The 15,688-nt window shown below is 42.7% G+C and overlaps 1 protein-coding gene across 3 annotated transcripts in view; it reads right to left on the reverse strand.

Moving 5' to 3' along the window:
• Positions 1 to 15,688, reverse strand: part of AFF3 (AF4/FMR2 family member 3) — a 324,957-nt gene that overhangs the window by 113,422 nt on the left and 195,847 nt on the right. For all 3 annotated transcript variants that reach the window (XR_003532872.1, XM_027674908.1, XM_027674907.1), the window contains exons 6-7: positions 15,022 to 15,058; positions 8,622 to 8,673 (exon numbers count right to left, since the gene is read on the reverse strand). Coding sequence is in view for 2 of the 3 variants with exons in the window: in XM_027674908.1 (XP_027530709.1) it covers positions 8,622 to 8,673; positions 15,022 to 15,058 (89 nt within the window). In the remaining variant the exon portion in view is untranslated. The remainder of the gene's footprint in view (positions 1 to 8,621; positions 8,674 to 15,021; positions 15,059 to 15,688) is intronic.

Below are 15,688 nucleotides of genomic sequence, written 5' to 3' on the forward strand. Positions count from 1 at the left end.
CCCATCTAAGTCAAACAAGACTCAGTAGTACTTTTATTTAGCATTCACCTATCCCCATTTCTGTTGACATCTCAGATAATGCTTTTTTTGGTCTGACTTGAAATCAACAGAAGCTAAATTTTGTCCCAGGAAAACCAGAGCTGCAATTAAGGTCAGATTGGGCTTCCAGGTGTTTTCTTTCTAAACCAAAAAAATCAGCTCCATCTCATCTGCTTTCAGGGACATCATGTTTTTAAGATATTTTTATATGACTTTAGGTGCTATTCAGAGATTTTTTTTTTACTTGTATCATCTTTGACTCCTATGTGTCTATATTTTTTACATGGCAAAAAAGAAAAGACCAATAATACGAATATATTCTTCCTCCTTAACTTTGTAAGCTTTAAAGACAGATTCAGTAAAGATCTGTGTGAGCAAACGTCTTCCAAGAAAATGTCTTTATAGCATTTGAAGAAAATAGACATCTTGGTATCAACTTACAATAGGGTTTTTTGTGAACTATCAGCAGCATTGTACACTGTAAACTCAAAAAAATCTGTGCTAAGAAAAGGTTAGGAATTGGCAGGAAAGGTTCACATCTGTATTTTGACAATACCACAGTGGCTCTGATGCATCCAACAGGTGAAATCATTTTGTTTCTGGGAGTGGGAAGTTATGGTGGAATTATATTTTTTAACAGTCTATATATTTAATATGTGGAGAAACACCCTATACATGGACTGAAGGTAATTCTTCAGGGGACAGGGCAGAAAACAGAACTTTTTCATGGGACTTTGAAAGCTGAGGAGAGTGTTTTAAAATTTTAGCTGTTTTCGCTGGACTGGTTGAGCAGAGTGACAATCTGGCTGTGTTAGGGGTTAGCTCAGCAAGCCAAGGCTCAAATAAACAGGTGGAATAGTGCAATGAAGCCAGCCTTCTTCTTCTGCCAGCAACTTAGTTGATGGATAAACACCAGACTTTCACTTCTACAGTTTTCAAGACCTCCATCACCCTGAAAAACACTGCCTTCATTCATCATTCTAAGGAGCTTTTTCTTTTTTTTTTTTTGAAATCATGGACTGCACAACTTCTCTCAGAAACATCACAGATGTACATTCAAAGCTATTGACACACTGATGTTTTCAGAAACAATAATTTTCAAAAATTAACATAAAATACACCATTTGATATTGGTTACCATCCCTTGGAAGTTGTGCTTCTCAGCAGAGCAGCATCATCTGTGGCTCATGAGAGGGCTGATATACTCCATGACAGCGCCCAATAAAGCCTGTGGAGTTACTAAAAGAGGTTTCACCAAATCATTGGTTGATGTATCTTCTGCAGATGTCCTTGTCACCTAAAGTGCCCACAATCTGAGCTGTGGAAGACTGGGAAGTTGCCCCACTATCTTAATCTGAGACCTAAAAAGTGGATTACATCCCATGAAAGTTTGGGCAGCCCTTTTTTGGGAACCGACTTCCTCGCTAGCATGGATTTCACCCTCTCCATTGTCCTCTAAACCCATCTGTTAGCTATTTTCTGGTTCAATTGACTTGAACCATCAGGGTCCTTTTGGCAAACAAAGAGAAAGATATTGAAGATTTACCCACTGGAGGGGTTTTTTCCTCTGCAGCTTGAATGCTTTGTCCCTTCCCTATTTGCCATCCCTCCCTCCAGTTCAGCAAGACAAAAGCCAGATTCTTCTAATTTAAATTGTATGACCCCTCTCCCAATATTGAAACTCTCGGTGGAGAGGTGATGGGTCAGGAGTTGCCCCTGCACACCAGGTCTGCAGGCACATGGGAGAGGCAGCAGCTTCTGCTACAGCTTTCTCCCTACACTTGGCACTCTTCAGGACATTTACCATTTACTACCCAAGTTTGTATTTGAAAACTTAAACTACTACTCATTTCCTTTACTGTTTTGGGTGAGTAATCCTCAGCCTTTTTTACAGAACATTACATTTTTCAACACCCTGTACAAATATTAGTAAGATAGTCTTCATGGTGGTCTAATTATTTTAGATGGGGGAAAGCCAAGGTTAACTTAAAATAACTTGCACTGGGCCTTTCAGTGAAGTGAGGGGGGATTAAGGCTACTCTTCCTTTCAATGTTCCACCAGGTTGCAATTCATATCTCAGTAAGACTCTCAAGGTCATATCACACAATATTCTGAGTTGGAAGGGAACCACAAGGATCATCAGATCCAACTCTTAAGTGAATGGCCCAAACAGGGATCAAACCCACAACCTTGGTGTTATTATCACCATGCCCTAATCAACTGAGCTAAGCTGTTGCCTGAGAGACAAGGTCAAGATCACACATCAGCCAGATGTGAGAGGCCAAGCTTCCTGGGGGCTAAGAGCGGAACAGAGCACTGATGACACTCACTCAAGCTCACTGCCTGCATTTGGGACTGTGTCATGGTTTGAGCAGGCCCAAAATCCAATTCTGATTCCTAGCCCCCCTCCCACATCTCAACCCCATGTGAGATGGGTTTTCCAGACAAAAACACAAGACTCAATATGGGGGAAAGGAATATATTACAGGACTATACAGCAAATAAATACTATAATACACTGTATACAATCTTAACTCTATATCTATCTCCACCATGACAATAATATTTACAATGGGCCAAATCTCTTCTCCCTCCAAATAAAAGTCCAGGAGGGAAGAAGAAGAAAAGACCCCTTCCAGTCTCTGAGCAGCAGGTCTCTCTCTAGGCAGCAGGCTCTCTTCTTCTCTTCCAGGCAGCAGTAGTAGTTGCTGGCTCTCTGCCAGCACGCACGAGGGGGTCTTCAAGCCCCTCGGCCCTCCGTCCTCAAAACGGGGGTCTTTCCGTGGACTGCTTTACCCCAGACACGGTTGCGCCACCACGGTCATATCACGAAGCACAGGGGTCTTCGTGACGGTCTGGTATCCTCAGGGGAAATCAAGCCCCTTCACAGAGCTCCCATGCTCTGACTCAAAGATGGCTGCCAGCTTCTCTGAAGCCTGGCAGCAAGGAGGGGGGAAGCCCAAGGTCATCCCCTCCACACACATTCCTTTGACCATCCTGGCGTAGCTCTCAGGAGGCCATGAGCTTCCTAGCTCCTCTCAGCAGTGCATACTGCACTTTAGGACTCCTCTCAGTCCACCACCCCCTCCTCTTTCTCGGAGGGGTCTCTAGCGAGTTTGGGGGTTTTGGTTTATCCAGTTCTTACCCCGCGAAACTCTGTTCCTGCTGCTGCTTTTTTCCTTCTCTTCAGACAGCTCTCTGTCTGCCCCGGCTGCATACCGGCTTATGTTGCTCCTTCTGGTCCTTATCAGTTGGCTCTTTGCCACTGCTCTTCGGACGCTGCTGTCTCCGCTGCTGCTCCCAGCATCTCCCACTGTTGCTAACCGAAGAGAAACTCCCCCAGCTCCTAGCCACAGGCACTCAGTCCAGCTCAACACCATTCCAAGTCCACATAGCCCCCCAGCCGGGGCTGGGGGGGCCCGGAGGCCCCAAGGGCTCCCTGAGCCCCTTCCTCGTGGTTCTCACAACATGGCCACCACTTCTTCTTCCTACAACAAGTACCACCAGTACCACCTCTTCTCTTCCGGTGGAGAGATATGTTTATATTTTGCAGGAGCACTGATTGGGTCCAATCCCAAGGGTCACCACCCCCTGGGGGTTACCACTTTTAACTTCAGGGGGAAAAACCTGGCTCAAACCACTACAGACTGGTTCTCTCTGTTCTCTGCAGGCACCTTGTAACCCCTCTGCCTCAGTCTTCCCACCTGCAGAAGGGGAAACCAGCAGGAGTTTTTGTCTGTTTATCCATGAGTCACTCTGAAGATACAAGGGACAACACAGAAGGGAGGAAGAAAGAACCAACAGGTGACAGCTTATACCACTACAGGTGTGTCACATCAAGCAACAACAGCGACTTTCTATTTCCTTCCTGAAGAAGAATCAGGGTGGTGAGAACAATGAGCAGGTGTTGGATAAGCAAGAAATTGTAGCACTAATGTCTGCAAATGGGCAGCTTGGAAGCTGCTGAATTTAGTAGTTAATGAATATCCCCCTGAGCAAACCATTCTGCAAGTGATACTGGGGACCAGTGCAGGAAAGGAACAGAGTCAACATCTATTTCTGCCTGGCAAAAGCAAACAAGCCAACACATGCAGAGTGTGGTCGTTGTGATTCTCAGAGAATATTAGCAAAGGATAAAACCTGCATAACTGCCATAAATTATAAAAGCGTCCCTCAATCTTGGTTAATTCTCTTGTAAAAAGGGAGGGAAAAAATTGGAGCAGCTCAGCATGAAAACAATTGTTGGAGGGTTAATAAAGAGACAGCATTGAGGTATCTAGTTGCTAGCCCTGATATCATTAAGTAAGTGCACTAGAAATGTCGAGGTAAATGCATAACAGTGAATCACAGTCAGGCATGATTAACCTTGGGTAGTCTGAACTGGAAATCATTTACAAATACAAAGGTACTGAAGAACATCCCAACAGACACCGAAAGTCATTCCAAGAGCAGGAGTCATGCTGAGTGCTTTGTGTATGCATGCCATTTTTTAATTATTGTCATATTTTGCATGTGGGAGGATGGAAGATCTCAGACCCCTCACTCATGGAGGAGTTTCTGTGGCATTGCAAGGTCCTTAGAAACATGTGTACTGGTTGGAATCATTTTGCCTTGCACACAAGTTTTATAAAATTAAAAGTTTTAGTTGCAACAATCCAAAGCTTACTGAGAGGACACAGTTTTTGCCAAAGAAAGACTAAAATCCTATAAATTCAAATATTAAAGAACCAAAGAGCTCTCTTTCTTTATTCACTCCCCACTCCTTAATACAGTCTGTAGCCCTCCAGACTACAACTGGTAAAACCAGGGGGGGGAGAAGGATTTTAACAAAAACTATGTGTTTTTAACAAAAACTGTGAAAGTCCTCTGACCCTTGAAAATTGACCCTCTTATCATAAAACCAAAAGAACAAAACATTGCTGGATATTTCTGAGCAGTCCTAAAAGTTTAGAAATGCTCATTGAAGCTGTAACCATATGACCCTTAAAGAGCTATATATATTGAGTACAACAACAACAAAATTCCTTCAAATCCACAATTCTCATGGCTTTAAAAGCATTCAATTACAAGGAACATGACAATTACAAGGAACATGAATCAACTGGGGAAGACTCCAGACAGCTTAACACCTTTGTATCTTCTGCTGCAATTCTTCAGTGCCAGCTCAGGTGATTATTGTGCACGAAGTGGTGAAGGCCACAGGAATATTGTGCAAAACGACACAGCTCTGCTCAGATTTCCTTCCTGCTTTCTCATCAGTTTCATTCTCCTAAATCATCTCAGTTATCCTTAGCATTGTAATAACTGCCCTTATTTAGCTGCCTCATTAGGATGCTGTGTCAATTAATGTGCATCATCTAATACATACTAGTTTTTTAATGTTTAATATTATTATCAGTGGAGTGCTGTATCATACCAAGTCTGTCTAGGGAGTTAATGCATACAGGAAAAAAAACCCTATGCATAATGCCATTCTGTATGATTACTGTCCCCAAACCCCTCTGAACAGACCACCACATGTCCTGCACTCTAGGTTTCTATACTTTGGGAGCTTACAGGTAGCACCTTTGGCCCTGGTGCTGCAGGTGTCAGAGTTACATTTGTTTTTGAGGACCTGGAGACCAGTGGACAAGGCATGAGGAATGTCTTGATGCGGAGACGTCATGTACATGCTTGGTGCACAAATGCCTCACTGCCTGATTCAGGAGGGTAATCAACCTGTCCTTTGAAGCTGCATAAATAATGTTTGGATGGAGGTAGTATATCTACACCAGGGATGAATTAACTGCCATTGAGTCATATAAACTTGGCTTGAGTGTGTGGCTTGTAACATGCCTGAGGAAAATAAAAAAGACATTTTAAAGAAAGAAACATTAATTTACTCCTCCTCATCTTCTCTGTTATTTTCCTCTAGGCAAACATGACTTACTTTGTGGGATTTTTTTGTTGCTGTTTGTTCCATTTTCACAGGGAAACACTGATTCACAGTGAAATGAATTCACAGATTCTCCTGGTCAGGCCTGAACATGCCATCTCTCCTATATCAATGTTGTTCCTTTTTAGCACCCCTGTCAGGAGATGCCAACTGGACTCCTTTGACACTCAGGGGAGTGACACTTCACAAGAAGATGCAGGCTTTTCTACTCACAGGGATCCCTGGCAGCATTCATGCCTCCTTGCACACCCCTGCAGCTCCTAGCTGGGCACTGCTGGACCTCTCATCCAGCTGCACAACGGCATAGCCTTCTTCATGTGTGCAAGGGAAGAGTACATCCCATACTGTGGACAAACCGAGCACATACACTCACATATCCATGTGTGTGCCGGCACTGCAGGTCCTTCTGGCTGTGCATAGTGTACACAGGTGCAAGTTGCTACACCATCAAAAGAGCAGAGAAAGTCTGTATCCATGACTGCCTGAGATACCAGGGAAAAAGCCTGTCCTAGAAGAAGGTGGAAAAGAGAAGAAACTCGTGGAAGGCCAACAGCAGGGTATCATAAAGAGAACTGAGGCATCGGTGTGTGCCAACATATCAACATGATTTGCATTCCTTCACTATAATGCTCATGGACCCAGCCCTCTACTGAGTAACACGTACACTTTAGTTTATTAATGGCTTTTACTTGCATCACTCTCTCTTCTTTCTTGTTTTCAGTGTTTGACCTCTGGTTTTCTCTTCTGCTGTTCTCACTTTTGTATCTCTTTCTGAAAACGTGATGTTTGCAATTCTTTTTTCTACTTCTTAGCTGTATCCCCCCTCTCATTTTCTTCCTCTTCTTTCGGCACGGCACTTGCTGGTTCCCTTCCTCTCATCTCCTCTTTTTTCTTCTGCCTCCTTTTCTACAGAATTTCTTTAACTAGAGGGGCCTCTGCTTCTTGAACGCAGTCATTTATCAACAGTAACCAGTTGTTTCTACCTCTAAAAATTGTTCTGGGAACCAATGTACGCCTTAGAATATAGTAACAATTTAAAGATAAGCATTATAAATATACTATATCTGGTAGACAGCACAGTTTCAGAAGGGTGTACTAAGATATCTTATTAGGCAAGGAACCTTTCACACTAGACCAGATTCTGAAGTCTGTTCTATCTAATACAGCCCACCATATGACACAGTATGTAGTCTCAAACCAAATTTGTAACCATATTGAGGTGTATCTCTGAACTCATATTTTGGGTTCAGAGATACCACTATTGTGGGTTCACAGATCGTACAGGATCCGATGAAAGAGCAGAAAGGAACATTCCTCATCAATAAAATACTGTCTAACTAGAAAAAAACACTTTGGAGGACAGCTTACGTTTTACATATTGCTAAATATGAGCAAAAATAAATATGTTCATTTCTCCAAAATACCTCCAGATGGCATTAAAACCCTTCTTCTTTTGGTTCTTACTGCAATATTATTTTAAAAAATGATAATTATTGGAATCATTCTTTAACCGTTCCCAGCAATCATACTATCACAAGGCATAAGGCTGCTAATGCTTAATTCATTTAATAAGTTTGGCTAAATATGCTTGCATACTATAATTACATTCCACAACACAATCTGCAGGACAAGCCATTTCTTACACTGTGTCAAATCTTTTTCTAGATTCATTTCCAGAAGATTTTTTAATGCGTATTTGCAGCAGAAATCAAAACATCTCACAATAAATCACTGTTATTGTACCTCCTTCTGTGAATACTTTTGGCCATGTAACAAATGGTGACACCTTATGAGATTTACATGATATAATGTTCTGAATTTAAATAACAGGAATCAGAATACATAAATTACGGACCAGACGCATTCTAAAATTCACATGACTGACTGTTACAAGAACTTCCCTCCCTCAAATGGGATTAAAAAGGTGAATGGTTTTGCAGAAATTCATAATGCTCCTGCCTGATAGTTATTAAAAGAATTCACTTATCTCGCTCGGTTTGGGAGACTGATGCTTTTTTTTTTAACTTGCAGCCCATCTGTTTCATAGACTGGTTTATGTTGGTAAAACAATTTAGTCTTTTGTATACTACAGTTAAAAATGGTAAAAGCTTCTATTGTTGCACTAGAGTGAAGGTGAACACTGATATATTACAAGTGCCTGTTCCCATCTATTTCTCGACTTCTTTTGTTAATTCAAAAACATCAACAAAATCGTGAGAGACCAGAGATAACTGTAATTGGATTTCAAGTAATTCAGAGGTGAAGCTGCAGACTGCAGTCTTTTAAAATTACATCAGTACATCAAAGGCATATGTGACATAATGTTTTTTAGCAAGTGTGACAAACTCCAGCAGCATTAAGGTAATGCTGAAGTAAGGTTGTAAAGGCCAGCCTCGCACACCCACAAAAATAATCTCATATCTATTCAGTGTGATATGGAGCCATTTCAATTGCAAAGATCTCTGACTTACTAGCATGCAAAAGTTATAGGAATAATTAATGTTTAGTCATTATCTAAAAAGCCGTTTTAAGAAAAGCATCAGTGAAAGAGATCATCTTAATGAAAACAAACAAATTCTATTTTGCCCAACAAATCTGATAAAAACACAGCTGTCTTCTCTAATTTTAAACGCAAATGTGACTTACGATGTATGGGTTGCGCTTTTCTCTGGGCTCTTTGGCTCTAGATCACTTTTCCCTTTAAAAAAGAAGAAGAAAATGACATCAGAAATGGGTCAATATGGAAACTGCTCAGATGTGACATGTCAATGCTTTATTCATTGCTGACACTGACCACTCTTGCCACACACACACACAAACGGCTGTGGAGGCAACCACAGGGCTGCAGGGGCACCACTGGAGCATTTGCAAGTAGGGGGTCAATCCTGACTTGACTTTTCTTGTCCCTGATACACGTACTCTCTAAATGTCAGGCAGAGAAACTCCACAAGAGAGGCTGCTTAGAGGACACAGGATTTACCAGGGACAGCAGACCCTAGAGCAAAGGAAAGGATTTCTCTAGGGCCCTACAGTTCTGCTACTGAGAGTGTACTCCATACAACACGCACTTGCTCCAAAACCCTGCTCCAGGAACAGTAATTATTTCATACAAAACAAAACAGCATCAGCACGAAATAGTAAGGCAGTGACTAGGGCACAATTCTGCCAATGGATATTGGTTCACATTCATTTTGACAGATAAGGGATGTGTTCTTTTGCAATTGTAAATCGGGGGCTGGGGAAGCTCTCTTTGCTACATATTGGCAAAGGCACTCAGTGTCAGAGAGGTCAGGGGCTTGAGAAGTATCAGAGGCCCAAGGGATGCCTCTTCACATTTCCTTACGACTCACATGGGTCCTGGCATGTTGGCTTGGTGCGACCCCCATACTGGGTCCAAAATAATATATCTGCCCAACACAACTCAGTTACATAGCACAGACAGGGGGAGGCAGGTTGCTGGCTGATGAGGTGGTACTGCTTCTGCTAAGTCAGGCCAAATCCTTTGCCCTCCTTTCTACCCCCCACCCCCCACCAAAACACAGGAAGGCTGATGCTTTTTTTTGTATTTAATGTTCTCTGAGTAACCCAAGAAAGCTGCACTTCAGTGTAAGATTTCTGTTTAGCTCTACCATGGATGTACAGGTTATGCCACTCCACTTGAATCACCTTGAAGTCTGGACCTAGCGACTGTGCAGCTGCTGCTCCTCGTGTGTCACTGGATGCTAATAGCTGTCTATACATGAGTTTATGTTGCCTAGCAGACAAGGAGGCACAGAGGTTGAATGTGACTGGTTTACTGATGGATGTGTTTTTCTCCATTACCTTTTAATGAGCTTTGTTAAACCAAAATCCACCTGTGCCTTCTGAAAAAAACGTGAGAAATGCTTATTTTGGCCAGGCTGTAGTGGTGTTGCCTGATTTTCTGCTCATTGAATTGAGTCGGTTTTGCATCAAGTCCTGGTCAACCTAGTCCACGCATATGAGCATTATGCATCATCTATTTGTTGTTGATAAAGTCCTCACCTTCAGTTTCCATAGAGAAATGGCTGTAAGGGGCACCTCTGGAAAACTTGTTGTTGCCTTCAGAAGAGGCAGGATTTTGGTACCAATGTTCTTCCACTGCTGTACAGAAAGAAGCTGAAGGACCTAGTCTAGGCAGTGACCTTCTGGAAGTAGGTGTCTTGTAGAGGGGGTTCTGAGTATTGCAAACACTTTTAGATCTTGTCCTTCCCCCTCTGGAAGGGTTTGTGTCTACCCAACCGAGGTGCCTAAACTTTATTGAACAGGATGGGGAAAGCTCTGGATGACTTCAAAGCCACTGATGCCTCTGTGGGCCTCTAGAGAGGCCCACCTTCTGTAAGAGGACAGCTAAAGGCACATTAAATTTAGGCATGAGCGGGGCATCCACACAGGACAGAATACATCCACTCCATAATCTCTAGGCTGCTTTTCACTTTTAGCAGAGACCTCAGAAAGTATATCCAAATGATAAACTCACTGGCTAGAAGGCTGTTGCTACAGTATATGTTTGTCAGCCTTAGGGTGCCTGGAGCACTGGAGCTCATCTGCATTATGGTAATTTGGAACAAGAAACCAACAGTAACAGTTGGCATATATTCAAAGATTTTCTATTTGTAACTTGGGCTTTTTCAAAGTCATGAATTATTACCATGAACACTAGTTTGTTTGAGTGTGAGAGGGAATATGGATTCCTGAGTGCTCTGCCAGCAGAGTTCACATTAGTTCTACTTTCAGCAATATATGTTAATGCAGCAACAAGGGAAACAGTATATGTACTGTAAAGAAAGAGGAAATGGAATCTCTGTGATTTAGCCAAACTGGATATTAATGAATTACCCTACACTAAGAATTTGTAGCTGCTTTTATGCTAATTGTCACTTAACATACTTCTGTGTGGAGAGTAAGGACGAAGCCTGTACAGATGGTAAAAACTCATCAGTCCAGCCTATCAAAGTAGAAAATCTGGCCATTAATGCTTTATTTTATTCTCACTTGATTGAATCTTAGAAATTTTAAAAATGTATATAGCTTAAGTATAGTTGAATGTCACAGGTATAGTACAGTTTTTGGTTTTGGACAAGCACATGTAAAAGAGAATTACCTGTCACAACAACTTCGTTTTTTATACTTAGTCTTGGCCCGACTAATATTTGCTCTTCATTTTTATGTAGCCTGCCAAATGCATGCAGGTACCATTGTGGGAGATTGGCATTTGCCAAATTGCTGAATCTTCTCTAGATTCTTCTGGCCTCTTCTTTTGGGCCAGTTAGTGTCATCCTTTGTTTTTTTTAGTCTTTTTGGAATTAACAAAGAACATGCTCCCCACCTTGCTATGGGATTGCTCTTAGCACACCTTATTTCAGGTGCTAGGTGCTGTGTACGTCTCCTGAAACAGGCGTGTCTGTGTGTTGGTGGGTGTATGTGCACACATGCCTCCAGAAGACACACAGTGGAAACCATCAGTCCACAGATCCTTACCCACAGAGCTGGGAGTTCTTTGCTAGTTTCTACCTCATCTCACGCAACTTCTTTCCTAACATTTTTAGATACAAGCAGAAGATATGTGTCCAGATTTCTCAAATTTCAAAATAAATTTCAAATGAACTTCTGTAGGATTTCCCTGCTGAATAGGGGGTGGCCATAAAAAGACCTCTCTCCTCTGAGTTGGAATTTTGTGAATCACTCAACCTAACCAGGACACGTTTCCCTTTCTGGGTAACAGGGATAAATAATATTTATTGTGATGGAGTTGTATAATTTCAGCCATTATCGTTTTTTTAATGCTTTGATTTCCTTGTGGGGGAAGGGTAACAGAAATGCAAATGTTATCCATGAGAAAGACAATGTTGGCAGCTGCAGTAAAACCATTGCAAATTACAGGCTCAAGAGCCACTCCAAAGAAGACACGGTGCAATGGGAAATAACAGCTAATTGGGACTCTGAAGATGTGCATTTGGATAACACAAGGCATAGATCATTAGATTTCTTTTCCACAGAGTAATTTGCTAGTATTTCTTCACATCCTGTACTGGGTTTGCGTGGCAAGGTTTTGGTAAGGGGGGGGCTGGATACAGGGGAGGCTTCTGTAAGAAGCTGCCAGAAGCTTCCCCCGTGTCTGATGGAGAGAGTGCCAACCAGCTCCAACATAGACCTGCTGCTGGCCAAGGCCAAGCCCATCAGTGACGGTAGTAGCGCCTCTGGGATAACAGATGTAAGAAGGCGGAAAGATGCTGCACAAAAGCAACTGCAGCCAGAGACAGAAGTGAGATTATGGGAAGAAGCAGCTCTGCAGACACTGAGGTCAGTGAAGAAAGACGGGGATGAGGTGCTCCAGGTGCTGCAGCACAGGTTCCCCTACAGCCTGTGGTGAAGACCACGGTGAGGCAGTCTGTCCCTCTGCAGCCCACGGAGGTTCATGGTAGAGCAGAGATCCACCTGCAACCAATAGGGGACTCCATGCTGAAGCAGGTGGGTGTCCAAAGGAGGCTGTGACAGCATGGGACATCTGCATTGGAGCAGGCTCCTGGAAGGATCTGCGGGCCCATGGAGAGAGCAGTGTAGGCCTCTAGAAGGACCTGTGGACCCGTGGAGAGAGGAGCCCATGCTGGAGTAGGTTCGCTGGCACACCCTGTGCCCCCACAGGGGGCCCACAGTGGAGCAGTCTGTTCCTGAGGGACTGCCCCTCATGAAAGGGACCCACACTGGAGCAGTTCATGAAGAACTGAAGCCTGTGGGAAGGACTCATGTTGGAGGAGTTTGTGAAGGATCATCTCCCATGGGAGAGATCCCATTAGGGAGCAGGGGAAGAGGGTGAGGAGTGCTCCCCTGAGGAGCAAGGAGTGTCAGAGACAAGGTATGATGAACTGATTGCAGCCTCCATTCTCCATTCCCCTCACACTGGTAGTGGGGAGGAGGTAGAGAATCTGGGAGTGAAGTTGAGCCCAGGAAGAAGGGATGGGTGGGTGGAAGGTGCTTTTAAGATTTATTTCTCATTGTCTTACTCTGATTTCACTGGTAATCAGTTAAATTAATTTCCTTGAGTTGAGTCTGTTTTGCACATGATGGTAATTGGTGAGTGATCCCTCCCCGCCCTTACCTCTGCCCACAAGCCTTTTGTTGTCTTTTCTCTCCTGCGTCCAAGTGAGGAGGAGAATGATAGAGCAGCTTTGGTGGACACCTGGCCCGGGTAAACCCACCATGCATCTGAATAATTTTTTCCCCAAATTTCCTTTGAGTTTGACACACAGGAGTGGTAGAATCTATATCTCACTCTAATGTGTTTATTTGATGTCTTATTCCAGCACCTCAACAGGAATCCTCATGAATACAGTCTCAGAGGTAGTCAAACTCTCTCTGTGATGTTAGGAAAAGTGTCTGGGTGTCCGACAGTGACCTGAACTTTTGCTACCAATGAATAAAATGTTTCTGCATTGGTTCAGCTATTCTTTGGTTTGGTTGCCATCAGCCAGTCAGTACCAAGTCTGGCTTCTGCACAGCTGCAAATATATGCTGATTTTTTCTAAACAGGATGAATGAAGAGATAAGCAGCTGGAGGTACTATGGTGTAGGAAGGCAGAAGGGAGAATTGGAAGTGAAGTGGAGTCAGAGACTGCTGGAGTAAAGAGTAGGGGAAACTTTTAAGGATGTGGGATCAATTGCATAATCTACAGGAAAGTGGGTTTCATTAAATCTGCAGAATAACCTATTTTATTCAATTGCTGAAAGAAGGAAATATTCAGCTATGACCAAAGCTGGCCAAGTACTGTGGCCTCTGATGTTATTGCAAAGCCCTCAGCTCAGCTGGTGTGTTTGTCATGCTTGTGCCTCTGCCTGTGTTTGTGTAGCCCTCTCTGTTATGGCTCTTTTGTGCTTCCTTCTCTCATTACTGTATTCATTATTTTCTGACAGAACCTCATCCCCTTTGCCTTTTATTACTTCCTTAGTGCTGGTACTTGAACTGATATCAAACCAACGCCAGCGATTAAGTGACACCACTGCATGTTTCTTCACAACATTGCCTTCCACATGCTGACCTTTCCCCAGGAAGAGCCACACTGTTTTAAAAGCCTACATCTCCCAGCCTTGTCTCTCTGGATGTCTTTTCCCTCACGCAGTGAGTGACTAGACCCTTTCAAAGCCCTAGCTACAAGCTCAGGGCCCTAGCTACCAGCTCAGGGCACTTTTCGTCTTCAGTCACAGCCCTGCAATTTGCAAACAGGGCTCTGTGTTGGCTGACAGGTCAGGAAGCTAGCAAAATAATTCCTCTGGTTGCAGTCATTTTATGTGGAGAGTAGGATAGGATCATGTATTTTTAATATGCAAGACAACATCAACAACCGTCAGAGGTGTCAGGGGAGACGATTAATATTTTGTTTTGCAGAACAATTCAATCTTCCCTTTCAATACAGGTGCTAAGTTTGTTACCGTAACTAAATGTAATTAAAATGCTGCTGATCTGCACCATAATTTGTAAACTGGAGTCCACCGAAAAGCCCTAACCAGAAGCTAAACAAGCAAATATCTCTTCCCTACCCACAATGCTAGCCAAAAAGACCCATGGCCATATGGTCTTCAAAACATTATTTGGTGTTAGTTTGGCAGGATTTATGTAGCTTATTACTGTGCAATGGCCACAAAATACACCCTTGCCTATGAAAGATAAATGATAACAAGTCTTCTCGCAGAATTTTCTGGCAGTCTGGATCTGAGCCTGCAATTAGGTCAGCTCTTTTCTGGCTCTCCAAAAAAACCCACTCTTTTACCCTTTCAGTCTTTCTCATTTGCATAATGAAATGGCCATAACAAAATTAATACTTTTTGTTCTTCTAAGGTCACCAAAAGATGTGACATTTTGATGGTCACTCTTCAGTTTGGTTCTCCACATTCTGCCACATAGCTGAGTACTGCCTGCCGAGGATCTGCACTGTCCCAGTCTGCTACTAGTCCCTTGCTCATCAGTTGCTTCTTTTTCATAGTCATTGTCACCCCCCTCCCCAATGTAGCTAGAAAATGAGTTGGTACTTACTTGTATTGCTGTGTCCTGTAGATCCCTGTTGTGACTCCTACAACAATAACAGAAAAAAAGGTAAGGTGTGTTATTTTACAGCAATTTTTAGCTGCAATACTTGCTTGGACATTACCTTAACAATACAAACAGCACTGATGATTGTTCATTTGGTTTCAAAGTAGTTTTCAATTACAAGAATAAATCCAATATTTCTTGGAAAATCCATTAATTCTAAGGCTTGTAAACTTATTTCACAACAACCTTTTAATGGTGCAATTCCTTGTATAGCAATTATGACCCTCCTGCTCACTATTCATTTATTGATCAGCCAAAACTTGTCTGTTAGCTTCTACAAGTTTAGATGAGAAGACAGAGGGAAGACCAATATTGCTTCATGGACCATTGGATTCCTGAGATGGTAGCACAGCTGGTCTTTCTTTTTCTCATGTTGACATTGACAGCATCAGACAATGGAAATACAGACTAGTTCTGCATCCCTGAGATTACAAGGTCAACCTTGTATGACAACAGCAATATCTGTGAACATGGTGCAATAAATCAGACTATTGTTTCCTCATGTGCAAATGTTCACTCACTGCGTTTTACTCACAGAATTTGTTTGCATTCATAAAAACATAAAAGAAGGGAATAGAAGGGAATACAAACTATAACAAAAAGATATTTA

This window comes from Neopelma chrysocephalum, unplaced genomic scaffold (genome assembly GCF_003984885.1).
Source record: "Neopelma chrysocephalum unplaced genomic scaffold, ASM398488v2 Primary Assembly neopelma1_25, whole genome shotgun sequence".
Classification (NCBI taxonomy): domain Eukaryota; kingdom Metazoa; phylum Chordata; class Aves; order Passeriformes; family Pipridae; genus Neopelma; species Neopelma chrysocephalum.